Here is a 21,282-nt window from a genome sequence, read left to right as displayed (position 1 = left end):
GATATAAGAATACTCGATCGATGTATCTCGAGAGTGCAGTGTGTATAAAATATCCCCCAAATGTCTAAGCTTCTTTCAGCGTCCGATGGTTCGAGGCGCGGCGCGGTTCTCTCCCCCACCTTCGCCCACCCCCTCGCGCGACCGGCAGTTGGCTAACCGTTGGCTTGTGTGTGTTGCAGCAGCCGAAACCCGGTGAGCCGCTCTACGCGCAAGTTAACTTGGAGAAGAAAAAGAAGCGGCAGTACGAGCTGGGGGTGGGCCAGGGTGGCCAGGTGGGTCAAGTGGCCGGCGGTAGTGGTGGCGTCGCGATATCTGGAGGCGGCGGCGGCGGCGGTCAATGGGTGCCGGACGGGGTTGGATTGGTACCGGATGGCACCGGCACCCCATCGGTCACGGCGTCGGTTGCTAATCAAGTGCCTCCGCCGAGTTCGACCGTCGCCGCCGCCGGCGATTCCTGGGTATAACGCGCCCTACGAGCGGGTCCTACGCGGGACCGCCAGGAGGATCTCGCCGGGAACCTCGAGCAGCTGTTGCTGCCACTGCCGCCGCCGCCGCCTCTGAATCTATCCATGTAGCGGGACAACAGGACGGACCAAGGTCCGAACGAAATCCGGAGCATTTAAATTTAGAGGACGATCGCGTTTTTTCCGGAGTATGACAGGGACACGGACTCTCTGGCGTAGATTCGAGGACAACGTGGGGATTATATTTATTCGAGAAAGACAGGGAAAATATTCAAGCAGTATGATAGGGTAAAAAGACCGAGTAGCTTGAGGAATCGGAAATAAAATGAAAGTACTCGAGTACATTTGTTTGGAATGCTACCGAGTGTTATTGAATGCGAAAGTAATCTTAAGTGTATCGAAGAAGCGTTTCCGGAAGGAAGGAGGAGAAAACGTCGGATATTATTACGCTTTGCCGTTGGAAATAACGTCCATGTTACAATTAGGAAGAATCTTGAAGATGGCGCGGAGGTTTCATTTAGTTAACGAGATGAAATGGCAGCTAAGTTAGGATGACAGGCAACTTTCAAGTTAGATTGGAAGTGAAGTGTATATTCATTTCCAAAATTGAAACTAACGAACAAGAATGTATATATAAAGTTGCAGCTGATGAGAATTTAACTGATCGATGATAAACGTATGTGCGAATCGAGATTGGAAAAAATGAGGGTATATCGCGCTGTAAAAAAATTTTTATGCTTTAGTATCTTTTTTAGCATCTGAAAATCCAGAAATGCGTCGAGTAGATGAGAAGATAGTCTACTCGGATAGAAACAGAAGCGATTGATCCGATCGCTAGTACGTGAACGATCGTTCTGTCTTGCTTTCAAGGACATGGAGAAACCCTTTCTCCACGATCTCTCACATCGTCTTATAACGAGACGGACTTTAAATAGATGGGAAAAGAGAAGGGGATTGAGATTAAAAAGGCTCGTGCCTCAGATAAATTGACACATCTCGAATACCCTTATATTAAGTATACTTGAATTGTGAGAGAAGCTTCGGTTGACCATGGAATAACATTGTGGTAACGCATTTTTCTCCGAGAAAGAGTTTTTCGGCGTATGAAAATCTAAACGGAACAAAGAACGAACGAAAGGAGTGTCGTGCCCACCGAATATCGATCTGGCAAACGCGAGAATGCATCTGTAGATGCATAAACAATTTCAATATACGATATTAGAAACAGAGAAGAAGAGATGAGAGGGAAAGCGAGAGAGAAAAAGAGAGAGAGTGAGTGTGAAAGAAAGAAAGAAAGAGAGAGAGAGAGAACGACATCGTCCAACCACATCCGCAGCAGTAGTCGCACTAATGGCTCTAAATACCTTCATTGCACAATTCTAAATTAATATATATAACTGCGTAAATATATTATACATACGGCACACGTATATATACACATGCACACAAACAGAACCGTATAAGTGTATATTTTAAGGTGACGTTGGAGGCGATAAAAAAAAAAGAGGGCGTATACCGATCATCGTGAAGTACAGGCTAAGGTGCTAAGAATAGGCATGTCTATGTATGCATTATAAAAAATAATAATTATTATAAAAGAAAAGATAGAGAGAGAGAAGCGACATAAGAAGGATCACCGTGATTTTTTATGCAACTTGATAGAGAGAATTTATGGAGGATATATATTCCTTTTCGTAAAACATGCGCGCAAAGGACTATTAAATTGAATAACACGATCGCAGGATACTGTGTTCGATGATTATTGCAGTTACTCGAATTATTCGATAATTATTATAATCATGATGACGATGAATTATTCAATAGCTGTTGTAGTTAGTTCGGTGAATATGAATTTGTCTGAAGGTTCTTACACGCAATCCCCGCAAAAGAGTGGCATTTAATTTAAAGAAAAAAAATGTATATACCTCTGTTAAAGTAATTATGAAGAAAAAAAAACCGATAAGTAATTAATCCCGTTACCATTGTAAGAAAGATTGCATTTGCACACTTGCTTCTTTGTAATACTTGAATGCCCACCAATCGTCGTGCGTATGCGTGCGCCTATTATAAAATATACGAGACATATATATATATATATATATGTCTCGTATATATATATATATATGCTGGCGACATACTCTGGCATAGAGTTTTAGCGTATATGACTGTATTATGTAAACTTTGAGGCTGTGGGTGTGGCACAAGGATGCTGATTTATTACGAGCTGCTGCACTTTTGCAACTTTTAACTAAAGTGCGTACGTGAATCCTGCTCGTGCGCGTAAAAGTTGCGCATAAAGACGCGTGTCAAGGTAGAGAGGTACATTGTTATCGCGTATACGTGAGCTCGTCTCTCTCATCAAGTCTTGTTATATCGTCGAATAGCCACGTGCGCGCGATTATGTGTGTTAGATCTCGCTTATATTAAAAAAAAGAAGGAAAAAATTAGGCAGATGTAATTTAAATTATTCCCGGTATAGAAATTTAAATAATATATTATATTAAAAGAGAGGAAAAATATATTTTATTATATTTTGTACATTTTACATATATTTTATTTTATAAGTGTGGTATTTTTTATCAAACATTCTGTTTTTCCTAATAATTCAAAAATTTCACGTAAAAAACATTATTCTAGACAAATTATCTGGATGATGAATGAAATATATGTATAAATTAGCAAAGTATAAAATGTGAAAATTAATGAGTTAATTAATTAATCTCAACAAATTAATATAGTAACATTATCAATGCTTTTAATATGCAGTTGATAATTTATTAATACTATATGTTAGGACGCGAGCTCATGTGGCGTGATAATTGTGAATCTTGACATTTTGTCCTGGAACGCAATCCGCGATCGATCAGGCGCCCGAGAACCATTACTATTGCTAATGACACAATTACCGTAGGTATAATTAGCGAGCAAGCGCGAGACCAATGTACGTCGAGCCCATGAACACGTGCGGCAGCCACAATATCGCATGCGATTATAACAAGAGAGAGAGAGAGAGAGCGAGAGAAAGAGAGAAAACGAGAGAGAAAGAGATTATGTTAACGTTATTCGATGGTTACGAGAGGTGGCATATTAATTAGTCGATATACATATTATAGATATAAAATATATCCCTGTTCTCTATTTCTTAAAATAATATTACGACAGTTGATTAGAGAGAGAAACACACATGGAACAATAGCTTCTCTCCGTAAAAATCATGCCAAACGACGATCGTCTATCTATAATCAATCTTACTCGTCGTGTCGATTCTTTAAAACAATCATTATTATTAACATTAATTTCACTATGAAATTACGTTTTTTATCGCGCAAAGAAATCAAACGAGGATGCGAAAACGTGACATCAGAGTAAAAAGTCGCTATTTTAAAATGATTATATTATATATTATATTATATATTATAATATAATATGATAATATATAATAATTATTATATTATAATATAATAATATAATAATTATATAATTATTATTATAATATTTAATTATAATATATATGTTATATTATATATAATATAATATATGTATATTATATGTATTATATTATATTAATATAATATATATTATAATATAATATAATAAAAAGAAAAGAAATTGAAAAAATAAAAAGTCTTACATTACAATTTCGATATAACAATTATTAAACTATATACATAAATGTGTTTTGAATTATATTTTAATATAAAAATTGACATCCTGATAATGCGATAATGGAAATTTCAGTTTCGATTATCATTAATCGTTAATTAATGTTGAGTTAATAATTTTCACACGACGAGATTATCTGATTCTGTCAAGAAGGGCGATTGTCGTTAGGACGATTGTATAAAAAAGCGTTATTCTATCACATACTACGCACTTTATTCCGTGGCGATGTTCTCGAGGGGAATTGAGCGCTGAGAAATTTCAACCGTACCATCCGTAACGTATGGAAATGGAAATGCTGGTGTGAACTTGTAGAGAAGTGAAGTTTTTATTTCTTCTAATTTAATTTTTGTACAGTATTTTTATATTTACCGCACGACAAATTTTCTATGAAGATTTTATTCGATAGCAATTATAATATTACATAAATTTTTAGAGAAAGATATAGCTAATAAGAAGTAAAAGAAGGCTAGGAACCAAAGACGCAAATAATGGTGCGTGATAGTAATAATATATTATGATAGAAACTTTGTAAAGTTGTTTCACTTATATACAATAAGAAACGCAAAAATATATTTTAAAGTCCTTTTCAAAGTCGAATAGGAAAAATATAATATTATTTGATTTTGAAAAGGACCTAGAGCAGGATCGAAACGTCGTCGACAGCACACTTTATTGTACGTAAATGGAACTTTATAAAGTTTCTATCATAATATATTATTACTATCACGCACCATTACTTGCGTCTTTTTGGTTCCTAGCCTTCTTTTACTTCTTATTAGATTTAATATCATTTGAATCATTTTTACATATTAAAAATTTTTTTACTTAAAGATATATACGTATTATTCGCGAAAATAATTCGATAATTATTATAATTATTTGATATAAGTTTATATATACTTTTTAGACACGTTATATCTAGAAAAAAATCAATATTTACTTTTTAGAATTAAAAAAAAACGGATCAAACTTTACAAAGAGTAAAACTGTTTAATTTATTATTCTTATATATTTACCGTGTATTCTTTATTCGAAAATTCTTGTACATTTTAGTTTTAAGATATTATTCGAAATATATTTCCCTTATTTTGAGCTATAAAACAGATTTTAACAATTTCTAAACAATACACTACGATTACTTTCTTTTATGCAATCCTTTCATGTGATTCATCATCTCTGTCGCTTTGCTTTCATTTTTCCGATTTTTTCGTTCGACTAAATTAAGTTGCCGAACAAACAATCTGGACATACTCTGAAAAGCAATATCCAGTAAACATCACCGGGCAACTCCATACCGATCATTTCCATCTCGGACGACGGGCGGATGTCGCATGTTGTGCGCAAGTTGAAAAAAAAAATCGTGAAATCATACTCTCGAACGAGCTGACTGATGTCTCTCTCTGATTAGGTGAGAGAGAAAAGGAACCTTCGAGCTTATCACTCGCTCGGACTGGTTAGCAGATCCGTTGCGCTCGTGATAACACAGCGTGATTTTTAGCAAGTGCCACGTATTATTATACCGATACTTGGCGTGATCCTTAGAAGATTTTGGACCATTTGACAGCGAGACGCGATGCGGTCTCGAGGTCGATCGATCGCATCGGCACTCATTGCTCGTATATCTTTACTCGAATCCTTTCTCTCCTTGATAATTCGAGAAAGCGAACGTTCTTTGTAAAAGTTTTCTACTTTTCTAAGATTTTAAGTCACACGAATTTTGAAAGCTCTCCAACTTTACATGCTTGAATTTGATATACTTTGAAAATTACCGGGAAATTTTTATGTGCAAGAAATCAAACAAAAATCTATAAATGCTAATTTAACAAAATATTTTTTTATAATTATAGAATATGAACTCTGTTTAAATGATAATCGCAATTTTTTAAATTAAAAAGTTGTGGAGTTTTAAATAAAAATTTACGTGCAAGAATATATATCATAATCTTAAAAGATTATCAATCACAATACAATTGAAAGTCATTATTAAAATTTAATTACAGATATAAATTTGCGTGTATAAAAATATTTTTCGAAATCTTATTGATTGATCCAATAACTCAAAAATTTCGTGCGCATTCGAGTGTCGAAAAATTCCGAAAAAAAAGGATACAATATAAATACAAATATGTTTATTGTGATAGGAAATCAATGTGCTAGTCTCGCATATATTTGTCTCCTCGGTCGCGCGCAATTTTTGGACCTCATGTTTTTGTAGAATTGTAGAATTTTATACCGCATACTTGCGATTAAGATGCATGCGATAAATGGACCTCGTCGTTTCTATGAATTTTGATACTACATCTTGCTGCAAAGTCCACGTGCGCGAGAGTCGCGTTCTAGACGTCTCAATAGCGCCCGTCGTCGCCGTCGAGGAGATTAATTGACGCGAATATTCGATGAATAACAAGTCCCAATTCAAGCGATATTTATGGACTCGTGATAAATAATTACGATGTTATAAATATTGTATTTTACATTGATTTCTCGTCATTCAGATTGAGTTGATAAATTTCAAAATAATGATTCAATTTTAGGAATGATTGTTCACTATTTTTATATTTAATATTAATAATTATTCATTTATTATTATATACTGTGATTATATATTTATTTATTAGCAAAAGTAATACGTTAAATATTATCTTTATATAATATATAAAAGACACATCCCTTGGATCTAATGTGCTTTGAAGCTTTTTAAAAATTCAATTAAAATTCGGACTCGAAAGCACTACGAGATTTTTCCCCTCGAGTAGCGCGGGTGTCAAGATTACAGCAATCGAGTTTTACCGATTGATCGATTGATCGATAGCTAAACCGAGGTTTTGATATCCGCTTTTCATTCTTTGTGTGTATACTACTGTATCCCGCGTAACTCTCCGGCGTTTATAATTTTCTACGAAATACAAAGGAATGAAGATATAGAAAGAAAGGGATGAAAAGAGGAGGCGGAGGCAATTTTTGAGGACACGTATACAGAACAATGTCCCGGCGATTTTATAAGAATATGAACGTCGCGTATTTCGAGTGAAATGTTTAACGAGTAATGAAAAAGAGAGAGAGAGGGACAGTTCTACAGGGTTGGATAAAAAGCGTCATAAAAATGTAGAATTTATACGAATATGTGATGAATGACACGATAATTTATCACTTTTAAACCGGCAATGGTATCAATGGATTTATTTCTTCTTCGCTTTACTTAATCTTTGCAAAATCATAATGCATATGATATATTCAATTTACTTAACTATAATTAATTTGTCACAATATATTCATAAATCACAATTACATTTTTTGAATCATAATTAAGCAGTTTACAAAAAAAAAAACAAATTTAAAAATCTAATAAATTTGCTATTATCTTTACATATTAAAAGTTTTATTATACCTAATTTTTTTATTATATTTATTTTACTACATCCATTTTTGAGTATGACTCTTACACATATTTCTAATTTATATCGAAATTAATTATACGTAAATCCATTATAGAATTGCATTTAATTAAACTTCTCTTATCATTAATGCTTTTTATTTTTAACCACACATCGCGTAGAAATTGAGAAAAGAGGGGGCGACCTAATTTTCCACAACACGATATCACTGTCGGATTAAGTATTTAGTATTTAATAGGGGTAATCTCCTTTCGATTTGGAAAGGCCAGGCCTCGAAAAAAAGGTGAAGACAACACTAGCGCATTTTTTGGCATCTTCGTATTATTACATTGTACGAATTCAATCTCTCTCGCGAAAAGACCTAACAATCGGATATTTTTAAACTGACAGTCGACTGTAACTATTGAATGATGATATATACTTAACCATTACATTGCACGCGCAATGCTAGAAAAAAAGTTGATATATTATGTATCAAATATAGTATATTGAGATCTCTAAGAAGTCAACGGGTGTTATTAAGTACGTATTATATACTTTATATAATATTGAGTTGTTGACAACCGCACACATATATACATATACACGCATATAATATATACAAACTATCAAATATATACTTCGCCGAATCCATGGCAGTAATAATTAACATATAATTATATTATTATGTTATTTATAGAGAAAACGGTTGAAGAAAACTTGTTAAACACTTTAATCCCCAAAATTCAATGCAAAAAATATATAAAAAAGTAAGTCTCAAAACTTTGTAAAAAAATAAATAGTAACCGCAAACAGTCAATTAAAAGATTAATAAAAGAGATAATAGAGCGTTTTAAGAGATAGCAGAGAAAGTTTTAACACTCGAGCTACAAGCGAAAGAATATTGTTTCATTGTCACATCTATTTTCGGCTCTATTGAGCGCGATTATTATTGCATACTCGGCATAAAAACTACGAGAGAAAGTGGGAGTTACTTGCAGACAGCGTTTAAAAATTCCTGTTAAACCCGAATAATATCGTTTCATCGGCGCATAATTATAGCCAGAAGCTATGTCGACCGCCTATTGAACAACCACGATGTAAAAACGGCAGACAAAAGTGAATGTAACAATTGCTTGTTTATCTCACTGCTACGTCTCGTCCGAAAAGAATCCGATTGTTGGGCCTTGCGACTGCAAGTGCTCATTTAGCACGTAAAGTCACGTTTGTATATATCGTTTAGGAAGAACGATATCCTGTTCATACAGAACGATAATTGTTCGAGTTTATGCAACATAAGAATCTTATAATTATTTCGCACTTTTCCTAATGCTTATGCAGAACGTCTCGGACAGTCGTATCCATTTTTTGCGATATTATTTTTAAATTATCGAAGAAATTTATATAAATTTTCAACAATATATATATATATATTTTTAGCATAGATATAAATTTTTTTTAGACATTTCGGATACCTTGTATGTAGTATTTAACAGAGAGAACTTTGTTTTATCATCACATCTACCATTATTACCGAGTGCAAAAATTACTATCATGAGGATACATGTTTTATTCATGTATATTATATACGCATAATCGTTTTATCTTCGATAATCCCATCGATTGTAAATATTGCGATTCAATGTTGCCTGTAGTTCTTATGGAACTTTATGAGCAAAATAGTCCATTTTTGTACGCTCGTTTCTCAATGCGATTAAATTTTAATATCGATTTCTAGCAAGAAAAAAAGGTGATACGCGCAGTATCTCATCTTATATTTCTCTTTCAATTCTAATTGTTACAAATTTTTTTGTTATTATTATTTAAAAAAATATATCTTATAAATTATTATGTAACTTTTATAACAATAATATTATGAAATTTAAGAAATATTTTTGGTTTATATATTTTGGTAATTTTCGGAAAAATTTTTTAATTTAAAAATTTCATTATCAAATTAATTCACATTAATAATTGTCAGTAAAACATGATGTTCAAATGTATTTATAAATTATCCACGTTATTCCCAAATTCGTCCCCATCGATTTTGACCAATTTGGGACATCGGTATCTATTTCTTTCACCTATCTATTTCTCAGGATCATTCAGCCATACGTATCGATTCGATTGCCTGTGTGTGATTCTTGTTATTTCAGCAAACTTTAATCGCGCGGGGAGGAATCAAAGTTGAGTTCCGCGCGATGTCGATTTCTGACATCTCTCGAAATAACGACCTAATTAATTAAGCCGCGAACGTCTATCGCAATTATATATGTCGCTTCGAGTTTCGGCACCAAGCACGCAGCCGTTTGTAGAAAATAATTAGTATTATTTTTTATTTAAATAATTACATCGAAGATCGCGCGGAACTCTGATCAATTCCGCTCAAGAAATCGTCGGCCTAAAAAAAAGAGGAACATTTAAATGTTTGCAGGAATTTTTCCAACAGAAAAATTATCTGTTTTTTATCCGGATTTTTTTCTACATTTTCTTTCCACACATTTTTCACAAAATAACACGTTTCGGGCTACAGCGTTCCGTTTTTTTTTTTTTTTCGATCGACTCATTCCATACATCTACCGATTGCGATAGCTGTCAATCGCTGGCGGTTTGAAAGACTGATAGCATTAAAAGAAAAGAAAAAAAAAAGAACAAGTCCTGAGCGATCATTATCACTTTTCCTTGGAGCCTGGATCGGAATTAAAGATTAGAAGAATCGCGATCGTCGTAATCTCGAAGAGTTGACTCAATTTCCAATGTTATAAATAACGGAGATAGATTTGCCATCGTTTCGAATAAGAGATCGCAGAGATCATTTTCTATTACGGAGGAAATCTGATCTTGCGGAGATTATACCGATTTCGATCACTATTTTAGACACTAAACATGAACAGACAGGACGAAGGACCGTATATATCTCGTCTGGTATCTAATAAGGATTCTTATATGCGATACATAAAAAGGCTGCCGGCCTCGATCAATGCATTGTCGATTTAAGATAAAAAAAATTGCGACATAAGAAGAATGATTTTTAAATAGCTCGACACACACGATCCGATCCGGGGTCACTTAAGCTCAAAGAGAAAACGAGAAGAAAAGGAGAAGGAAGGAGGAAAGGGGCGAAGATAAAAAAAAATCGTACCGACACACATACCATTACACACATGTAACACGCGCATTAACGAATAGAAGAAATGATAGTCTACTGTGCTGCATACGTATTTAAATTAACGGAGCATTAAATAAGCATGGGTGTGCATCTTAGATGTATTAGAAAACCTTCACCCTCCCCCTTCCCATCACGCGTTTAGCATTAATTGAAACAGGCGATGATGCGCAGGGATGCGGAGGGAGAGGATTAATTGTACGCGAATTTGAAAGAATACACACGATGATCAGGATCATCCATCTTCCATAGTCATATATATATATAGATTGTACGTTATATTTATTATGGTCGTCCAAGAAAAATATCGCACAATATCTTCTTGCGACGCAAATTATCATTATAATTATGTTATGCAAATATAATAAAAAACAAGAATTCAAGAATTAAAATGCTCGAGAGTCATGAATTTTTAAGATCAAGAATAAATTGAAAATATTTTGAATCCAAAGATACATGGAATATAAAAACTTATAAATATAAAATCATGCAAAATCTATAAATCTCCAAATTTGATCTCAATCTTTAAATCGACAGTATATTAGGTTCGAAAAAATCTAATTCGCAAAAGTGTGTAAATTAAGAATTTTTAGATTTGAAAATTTTTAATACAAAATCTCTACATATAAGTTTTGAGAAAATAAAGGTTCCGAAAATCATAGACCAAAAAATTAAAAAATTCCAAGATTTATATATTTTTAAAAAAATAATGAAATATGAATTGTTTTTAATGCAACTAGATGATTTCGAGTATTTTAATTGACGTAAATGTACAGTTATGTGTTCTATAGCGCCCTTGTATAGTAGTAGATATCGTAAAGAATCGTTATTATAGGATATTGTGTCCTGATTGTCGATGTGTTTTAATTAAACGTCAGGATTAATCTCAGCTGTCATCGATCTATCATTATTATTATCGATATAGTTTTATGCTTCTGAGAAGCAAAAAATTGCAAGATCGAAAAAAAGAAAGAGAAAATAAACCTCTCCCTCGCCTCATCCCCCGGAAAAACTCGCTAAGATAAAAATTATCGCTATAATTTTATTCATGTATTTCACGTGCAATTCGATTGAGTATGCAATACTCAGGCGAATTGTAATATGTATAATTTTTAAGAGACGATTGTGTGAAAAAAAAAAGAAAAGGCAGCATATATTGTCATTCTTTTATCGTTGTATTATTTATACCTCTCGAAAGAGTTTCACGTATATACAATAATAATTATAATAAAAATCGACTAGTGTATTTCAAATCCGACTGACAACAATTAAAAAATTAAATTGCGCTGACACGTATGTGTACGTCTCTTTATATACTCCAATCTTTCTTGTCTCCTATCCTTATACAGCATTTATTATAAGCAAAAAAGAAAAGACACATTTATTTATAAAGATTTGCATTTTTTAAATATTTTAATATTTTTTATCTTCGAAATAAATTCCTGGTATTTTTTAACAAAAGTTGGTCTTAATCGTTTTTTTTTTTTTTTAATAAACGACTACAATGAATACAAATGTATAGAAAAAGTTTCCAGCTTTTAAACTAAATAGAATGAAAAATAGCTAAAAAATTCGCCAAAGAATTGTGTGCTTAAATGATTGAAGCTCGTTGGGGAAATATGTATTTTCGTCAGAAACCGAAGAGACGAGCGCAGTCTAAGGGATTAAATGTTCGCAGAGAGGGCACGTAATCGCATTTTTGACTTTCGTCCCTTCGATTGCGATTTTATTGCGTGTCCGGGCGAGTACCCTCGTCGCCGAGATAACGAAATTCGCGAGCGAATTGCTCATCGCGCACTTTTTGTACGAGGAAAAAATAAAGAGAAAAAGACGTAAGGGCAGATGCGCGGTTTTTTATTCAGTTGTGTGCCATAAAAGGCGAACTCGCGTACGGAACGAGTTCGGCGCGGGGCTAATTGTTAATTAAGACGCGAATTGCCGTGCGGATTGACAATTTGCAATTGTAAAATCCGTTCCTCACATGTAATCTCATCTCGTTCGTATCGCCCGATCAGGCGAATCTCACTCGCTTGTTTCCAATCGCATAGAAATTGTTTCGCATGTCCCGTCTCCACGTGTGCGGAAAAACGAATTTCGAAGAAAAGTTTCATCGAAGTACGGCCAGACCGATAGATAAATCTACGACGTGTTTCTATAGTTAAAACTTTCGGGACGAAAACTGAAGGAACGCACGATAAAGTTTGTCCACATTATTGAATTAAAAATTGTAATAAAAACATATATTATAAAACATAAATAAATAAATAAATAAATATTTTATGAATGCAATTTTTTACGACTTATAGAATATTTCTATATAATTTTTATACATTAATTTACTGTAATTTATAAACTCTCTTTTAATTTTTCTTTTTATGAAATAAGAAAATAAATACTCAATAAAAGTATTTTTTAAAGTACATAAATATATTTCTTTTCTTACACATACACACACATATACATACATATATATATATGTATGAATAAAGCAAATATTTTTCTGCGGAATTTTTTGCGAGTAAGAGAAGTTTCTGTGTCGTTCGGAAAGTTGCAAAGTATAAGCAATAATGTGAAGTAGGTCGATCGTATTTTAAGTCGGCGAAGTCTATACACTTCGATGAGCAGGACCAGCTGCACTCCGAGATAAGAGGCGTCTCGCCCACGTCATATTCCCCATGAAACGCGTCACATTTATATCCCATAATTCCATTAGACTTAATATTTTTCTCTTTCTTTCTTTCTCTATCTCCCGGATAAATTTTGACCACCCAGCCAGAACGATAACGATATTAATTAATCGGCGAGATTAATCTTTCCTTTTAAATTCAATCTTTTTATTATTACTTCTACTTATTATTTATAATTCTTTTTAAATTCCTTTGCATTAAATTTTTATTTATTTTTGTCATAAATGAAATTAAGTAAAGACAAATTTATTGCTTAGATTTTTTTAAATATCTTTCTGCATCAAATAAATGAACGTTCAACAAAATTTCTAGAAATTCCAGAATTTCTTGTGAAAGTAGAATTGAATAAGAGAGAAGCGGGTTAAACATTGGCGAAATAACTGCTTTCTCTATCGCTTTAAACAGATTCGATCGAAACCAATCGGTGGTTCGTATCGTGGACACCGATTCTCGTTTCACACCCGTGTGAACAAATCACTCGCTATCGTTCCACCCCCATGCGAGGCGAATACGAGAGGGGATTCTTGGCTCACTGGAGCAGTAGGTAAGGATCCTGTTCGCAGTTTTACACCGGCCATCAAGAGTATCGGTACTTCCGGAATACAATAATAATCGTAATTGTTATAATTGCGTAAAAAAAAATTATTTAGGCTGCAAGTATCGTGGACACATCGTTTAAACGCGAGTTGGAGTGTTTCAATTTTATTCGAAGCAACAAGGTATATTATAATTATAATTTCTCTTCTTAAATGTTTAAACTAATTAAATTAGCGTATTGTAAATAACTAACTGTATAAATCAATTAGATCTGTATTAGAAAATTATTAAAATTAATGTTAAATAAATTAAGATTCAAGGAACAATCTGCGCTTCGCGACTCGCATGATTAATTTTTCGAATGATTATCAGAATTATTGAATCTTCGTTATGACAAATGATAATGAGATCGTCGCAGACTGCCCCAAAAAATCCGTAGACCTCGCGAAGAAGGAATTGCGCGCAATATTGGGAAAAATGAACGAGATGAGGCTTTCAATTAAAGCATGGAGATTGCTTCGAATCCATTCGCGATTAAAACCAACAAAAACAATGAAATCAATGAAATTTCGCGCGAGGCACCTGTGGATTTTGCTGATCACATGGATAACGGTGCAAGTCGTTCGGAATCGCATTCAGACATATCGACATAATAAGGTGAGAAAAACTTTACATTGTCTGATATTTCACATTTTCACACATTTCCATGCTACACATGTACACACACATGCGCGTATCTTTTATAATAAAAATTGTCCAAGTTATACATATAAATATAATTTTTCTATTTGATATTATAAGTTCTATTATAATTTACGAATTATATAAGAGTATCATTCTTCATTTATAATATAAATAAATTAAGATAATCATCTGAAATCTCAAAAATTAAATTTGTTCGAAATTCGACTAAAAATTAAAGTTTGAATTAAATGAAAATTTTTATTTTAAGAATTATACTTCGTTGTCATGCTTATTCAAATTTCAGCAAGTTAGATAATCATTGTTTTAGTGTTTGATAACGATGCCCTGGTTTACGCAAAAAGTTTTCCGACCGCCAGAAGATTGTTCGATCTGCCAGGACATTCAACAGGTTGACAAGCTTTCCGCTGTTGATCCAACGATCTTCGAGCAACGGTATATATAACCAGTAATTTCTACGCAATTTTATTCTCATTTTGAAAAATTATTTCATCTCAGTAACACTTTGTAATGAAAGCCACTTATTTTTAACTGATTAATTTACTTACAACAATGTGCCAAAATTTTTCTAAAGATAACATTAATTATTATTTACAAAAATCTATCTGTTTTTAACGTATTTATTTACAAAAATGCTCAAATATATTAAGAATTTATTATTAATTAATTCAGGTATTAAGAATTTATTAACTATTTAAAAGAATTCGTCTACGTAATAATCATTATTTTAATTATATTAACGTCATTAATATTTTCTAAAAATTGATTTAATCTGATTTATATGCAATTATTACTTTTTTTGTGAGGAATTTTATTTATACGCGCATTCGCGCATGTGTGTATTAGTGATTATTTTCATAAGCGACTAATACTTTTCTTCACGACTACACTCTATTTGTGATCAGCTACGCCTATTCAGGGAAACCAGTGGTGATAAGCGATGCTATGGCAAATTGGACGGCGTCTAAAGTATTTTCTTACTCATTTTTTAAAACGCTATATTACGAAAAGGAAGCAAATTGCCAATTTTTCCCATACAAGACGGAATTTAAGAATCTGCAGGATGTCTTCGACATGAACGCAAGTCGAGCCACAATGGAAAAGGGCACAGAACCCTGGTATGTCGGGTGGTAAGTAATTTAGAAAAGTAGCAATTAATCCTTGGATAAATAAAAAAAGACCTTTGAGATTTTACAATATTTTCTTATGATATTCACATTCAAATTTTCAATCTCCCAAATGATTTTCTTTTAGACAATTTTTAGAAACATTTTAAACTATTTTTTCTTCGACAATACTCAATACAAAAGAATTAAAGCCATTTTTCTATTTATATCAATGGAATTTAAATTTTTGCAAATTTTTATTAGTGCATTATGAATCCAAGGATTAACGCTAAATGTGTTGGCTCGATTTTAATTTCGCATATCGGACGAAATTAAATTGAACGGAATAAATACGATAATGATATTTGCCAATATGTGATAAAACATTAAGATAATATCGATAATAAATTAAAATTAAACGCCAATAAAATATTTTTCTTAAAACCAGTAATTAGGAAATAATAAATAAAAATTTTAAAATGACAAAGAAATAAAGAATGCGATAATAAATTTTTTTTAATTTTAACAAATTAATAAAGAATTTTTAATGATATATTTATGAAAAAATAAATATTCATCATTTCATTCATTTTTAAACAATTTTATAATAATTACTGATTTTATTGTCGAAAAATTGTTACATTTGCAACGATATGAAAAGATTGCGGACAAAATAATTAGTTGTGCAAATGTAAATATAAAATATAAATTCACTCACTGAATCGCAGCCGATCACTCGCTCATCGCTGTTGCCGCATTCCCCTGTAGAACGGCCTGCAAGCATAATTATTGAAAATATAAAATATCAATTTAAAATAACGGTACAATTAATAGAAACAAGATTGAAATAAATAACATTTTATTCGGATGATATTCGTAATTTTTTATTTCCCATCATTTTTAATTCATCGAGAACGCGAGGCGAATGTCAAAGCGCAAAATTACACACAAACGCAATTATATCACATTGTCGATTAAACCAATTTTCGTCGCAAAAATTTATGACAAATACTCACCAGTTACAATGACGTCATTGATCGGAATTGCTGTCTTTCGGAGGACGAACCCTTCATTATCACAACACTCGCTCGTTAATATTCGCGGCACTACCGGTATATTTATTACGCACCCGCGTACTTTTTTTTGCGAATTTTTAAATTATAATATAATTATTATTATTATAATTATTATTATTTATTATAATATAATTATTATTTTACATAATCTCGACGATGCGCGATGGAATAAAAGGAAAAAATTCAAATCGCGCGTCACTCACGAAACGTAACCTTTTTCTTCCGCGCACGATATAACTCAACTTTGACGAATATTTCGTTCATTAAATGATACGCGATGTTTATGGATATATCGAGTTATCGATCGCGATGATATTTACAATCGACGTACGCAAATTCGGCCCATCGTTTCAATGGGACACGCACACTAATTTATTTACCACGACGCGATTTCGGCAAGAGATACGCGAGCGGTCTTCGTCGAACTGCCGTGAAGGGTGCGCGAGGAGAGTGGGGGAGCGCGCGACGCGTGACGTCACGCGAGTGAAAAAAGTACAAGCCCGGGAATGCGGATAAAAAACTGAAAGATATCGCGCAAGGAAACTTTTTCCAGATAAAAACTGTAACGTCGCAAACATTTTAAAATCGATTTTCTGTACTCCTTAGATAACTTTAATTATGTATTATTAATGTATTAATAAAATTGACGGAAATTTTGTCGCCACAAGTTTGACACAATGTTCGAAATTACGATCGCGAGATTTACTTGCCAAATTTTTACGATTGGAAGATACGTATAATACACAGTGGCCCGATATTTTCTTACTTGCTTATTTGCAATATTTATTCTCGATAATTTTACGATAGTGTTATGATTGCAGAATTTTGAAATATTTTTGCTTGTATCATAAAACATAATACCTGATAATTTTCTTGGTCTTTTGATACCGGATATGATATTTATTCTTACTCGACTTCAATTCTGACAAGATAAGTATTTTAATATCGAACCGCAATATAATTCTGATTAACGATCACGGTATATTAATTACGATGGACGATGATCGATCGCGATTATGTTTGCACAAGAAGCGTCGTAAATAATCGCGCGAAATACATTATGGACGCGGAGACAACTTCACTTCTTACTTCCGTTCCGAACAGTGGTCCGATTCCACGATTCCAAGTTTGTACTACACGAATTAAAAATGATCGTCATTCATTCGTGCCAACCGTAGGGTGTAAAATACTCGGGCGCGTTTTTACTAAATGCGAAAAAAATGCGAAAAATTTTGATCACTAGTTACATAATTTTTATCACTAGTTTAACAATCGCGTGAACTAATTAATTTATTAGATAATTGATTTGTCATTTTTGACAGATCGCGTGAAAATTGCGAAAATTTCGGAACGAACGTCGCGATGACATGCTAAAAACTACTTGCGAGAATGTTTATGTAGATATATAAATATGAGAAAGGAGAGGGGAGATTCTCGAACACGGCTCTTGCTTTGTTTATAATACACAGTAGCGCGAACAATGATTAAAGATCTCCCCTGCGTCTACAAATATAATACGTCGCAACGAGGTAAAATTTATTATATTATTATATTATATTGAACGCATATGTGTATATCACATAAAAGTGACATTACGCGGATGTATATCGAACGAAGAATAATTTCCGTCACTGTTATTAATAATCACGTTGCAATATTTGTTAGATTGGATTTATCACTCTCTTGATAATGTTATAGATCGTGTATAACATGAATGGAAACTGCGAAAAGTTCGGAGTAAATCTCACGATAGTCGAAATAATACTAATGTAAGCAAAAATTATTTGAAAGCATGTTTACATATACGCGAAGAAGAAGGGAAAGGACTTTCGACCCCTTTGTTTACAATATACGTTTAGAATTATTACAGAGAGAGAGAGAGAGGGAGAGAGGGGGAGGGGGAGGGAGAGGGAGAGAAAGAGGGGGAGAGGGAGAGAAAGGGGGGGGAGAGAGAGAGAGAGAGAGAGAGAGATCCATTTAAAGATACGTGACAACAATAACATATTTTATATTGAATGTCCTTTCTTCCTCGCTCAGTATCATTTCAGTATCATTGATATAATTGGCATAAATGGATGATAGTTATATTTAATTCGCATGTATAGTACAAAATCCCTAGCCGTCCCTAACCGAACGAAAAAGAACGGAAATTGAGATATTTAATGGTCTTCCCGCGCGCGATTATTAGTGGCGTCGAAATGCTTGTAGCGTAGATATAATCGATCGAATGTGAATGAGTATCGTGAGTGTCGAAAAAACGGAATCAATTTATCGCTATAATTATTACCATAGTTATAATTGTATCACGAAATGATCTTAATTATGTATATCGCGCACTTGTCTCGTTACATCAAAGATTTTAGGTTAATTATTAATCGTATGTAAATAATTTACTAATCAGTGTAAATAAACGTGTAATGTGTCGATAGTGTCGAGAAAAGTGTCGGGAGTGTCGAAAAACATCGGGAGTGACAATTTTATTACGCATAAGTATAATACATCACATCGATAGTGCGAAGTTATGACAGTTTCATCAAGTAAATTCCGCGCAACCGTAACTCCTCTCAGGTAATATTAGAATAAGTATTAATAACAATCGAGAAATTAAATTATTGAGAATAAATTCGCTTGCAAATACGCGTGTAGGTTCAAAGATACCGAGAAAAATATCGGGCAATCATAATATTACCCGTATATACAATATATCGCATCAAGAGTGACAGTTTTGTCAAGTGAACTCCGCGCGATTGTAATTCCAAGCATTATTAAATATTAATAAAATTATCGAGATAAGCATATATATAAATGTTTATTTTGTTTTTGTTTTCCGAATAATTCTTTTGTTTCAAATAACTTTACATTAATTATGTTTTTTATTTATTACTTAAGATATCCATCAAAATGCAAAAAATAAGAGAAAAAATAATTGCATTAATATTAATTGGATATTCAATTTTTCATGCAAGTAAAAAAAAATAAATTCAAATTCTGAAGATTGAAAAATCATATATGTATATTTTATTAACGAGAATATAATGTATTCTCCGATATTTTTTTAAATCATTAATACACACGTACAATTCCATTCAAAAACTAAGCTTACAGAAAAAGTTATATTTATAACAACATACACAATAATCATAAAATTCTATTCACATAAAATTTTGGTGAAAAATGTATCGTTAGCCTGACCAACTTGACTCGGCGAAATTATTTTTTTTTTTTTAGTGAGAGTAAAATATTTAATTTTTTATAAATATACCTGCTTCTCTTCTTTCCTCTCAGGAGCAACTGCGACGAGAAAATCGGTGCAATATTGCGTCAGCATTATCAAAGACCATATTTTCTCCCAGCTACTGCCGAAAGTGAGAAAACGGATTGGATTTTTATGGGGAGTCATGGCTACGGTGCACCGATGCATGTAAGTCTGTAATAAAAAAAAATTATTAGGAGATTTTTCTCATTAGATAATTCGCAAAAACTTTGTTAACGGAAGGTACGTTCTATTATAAGATTTTCTCAATGATTAATATATTTAACAAAATGACAATATTTAATTTATGACAATTTAATAAAAAAAAAAACATTATCTCATAAATTTCGTATTATATATAAGGTAATTTCAGCACGCTCACATATATCATTTCAACACACACATATATTATTCAATCAGAGATATTTATACATTAATTCAATTTTTTAAAATTTTTGCAAAAATTATCTTTTTTATAAATATATTTATATTTATAGATATATTAAATGTATAAATTTTGTACATATAATTATAGTCATAGTCATATATTTTGAGAATATAAAATTTTCTTGCCAAGGTGGATGATGTAGAGCATCCCTCTTGGCAAGCACAGATAAAAGGTGAAAAATTGTGGATTTTGGAACCGCCAAGAGAATGTCACTATACTTGCAAGAGACTGGAAGTAATCGTGCGTTCAGGAGAAATAAGTAAGCCACTTGATGAACGCTAATATAAATAATGACCGAATTAATTGCAGAATTCATTGTTAAATACAGCCTTCTGATTAAAAGTCACGTTCAATTTTAATGTGTGCATTGAAAATTTATCATTTAATACTAATAATAAATAAAGAACATGCACGTTATCCGCATCTTTGTTACACTCTAAATCGATATTAAATATTTATCAATTTCAATTACATCTTGACTAAAAAAATTTTAATTTAATCTTATTTAAAAAGAGATTCGTAAAACTATTTCATTTTCAATCTTTTACAATTTACATCAATACATTGTACTTTTCAATTGCAGTCGTTTTGGATACGAATCGATGGTATCACCAGACAAAAATCGTTTCCAAAGATATGAGCATTACCATCGGTGCTGAATATGATTAATTATGAGTTATTCATTATAATGGTGACAATTGACACGTAAATTTGACAATAAAAAATATAACAAATATAATAACTCTCCTGTATGTGCAAGTGTACAAAAAATTATAATGTACATTTAAAAAATATTTTACGATATA

At 32.5% G+C, this 21,282-nt stretch overlaps 2 protein-coding genes and 1 long non-coding RNA gene across 9 annotated transcripts in view; 2 read left to right on the top strand and 1 right to left on the bottom strand.

Moving 5' to 3' along the window:
* P120ctn (adherens junction protein p120) overlaps positions 1-11,963 on the top strand; it is a 43,251-nt gene extending 31,288 nt beyond the window's left edge. For all 6 annotated transcript variants that reach the window (XM_083093454.1, XM_083093453.1, XM_083093452.1 and 3 more), the window contains one exon: positions 180-11,963. In XM_083093454.1, coding sequence (XP_082949580.1) covers positions 180-464 — 285 coding nt within the window. In that variant the 3' untranslated portion in view covers positions 465-11,963. The remainder of the gene's footprint in view (positions 1-179) is intronic.
* Positions 1-16,820, bottom strand: part of LOC145968176 (uncharacterized) — a 25,010-nt gene extending 8,190 nt beyond the window's left edge. The window contains exons 1-2 of the long non-coding RNA XR_014437685.1: positions 16,716-16,820; positions 16,418-16,473 (exon numbers count right to left, since the gene is read on the bottom strand). This is a non-coding gene — a long non-coding RNA (uncharacterized LOC145968176). The remainder of the gene's footprint in view (positions 1-16,417; positions 16,474-16,715) is intronic.
* Positions 13,933-21,282, top strand: LOC145968169 (uncharacterized). Of its 2 annotated transcripts, none has more exons than XM_083093473.1 (7): positions 13,933-14,073; positions 14,264-14,548; positions 14,904-15,028; positions 15,499-15,711; positions 20,061-20,196; positions 20,606-20,735; positions 21,060-21,282. In XM_083093473.1, exons 2-7 carry the CDS (start codon positions 14,282-14,284, stop codon positions 21,143-21,145), a joined length of 957 nt encoding a protein of 318 aa, XP_082949599.1. In that variant the 5' UTR covers positions 13,933-14,073; positions 14,264-14,281; the 3' UTR covers positions 21,146-21,282. The 2 variants fall into 2 exon arrangements, with proteins under 2 accessions (XP_082949599.1, XP_082949598.1); XM_083093472.1 differs by having other exon boundaries at positions 15,499-15,723.

The sequence above is a fragment of the Camponotus vicinus genome, unplaced genomic scaffold, assembly GCF_025532165.1.
Source record: "Camponotus vicinus isolate PSW18456_S1 unplaced genomic scaffold, iyCamVici1.0 SCAF_3, whole genome shotgun sequence".
Classification (NCBI taxonomy): Eukaryota; Metazoa; Arthropoda; class Insecta; order Hymenoptera; family Formicidae; genus Camponotus; species Camponotus vicinus.
This window is presented reverse-complemented; position numbering and strand designations above follow the sequence as displayed.

Coding starts and splice junctions, on each gene's coding strand:
- LOC145968169 (XM_083093472.1), top strand. CDS start 14,282: ATGACAAATGATAATGAGATCGTCGCAGACTGCCCCAAAAAATCCGTA. Junction 20,197..20,605: donor GCTACGGTGCACCGATGCAT/GTAAGTCTGTAA, acceptor TTTCTTGCCAAG/GTGGATGATGTAGAGCATCC. Junction 20,736..21,059: donor CGTGCGTTCAGGAGAAATAA/GTAAGCCACTTG, acceptor TTTCAATTGCAG/TCGTTTTGGATACGAATCGA.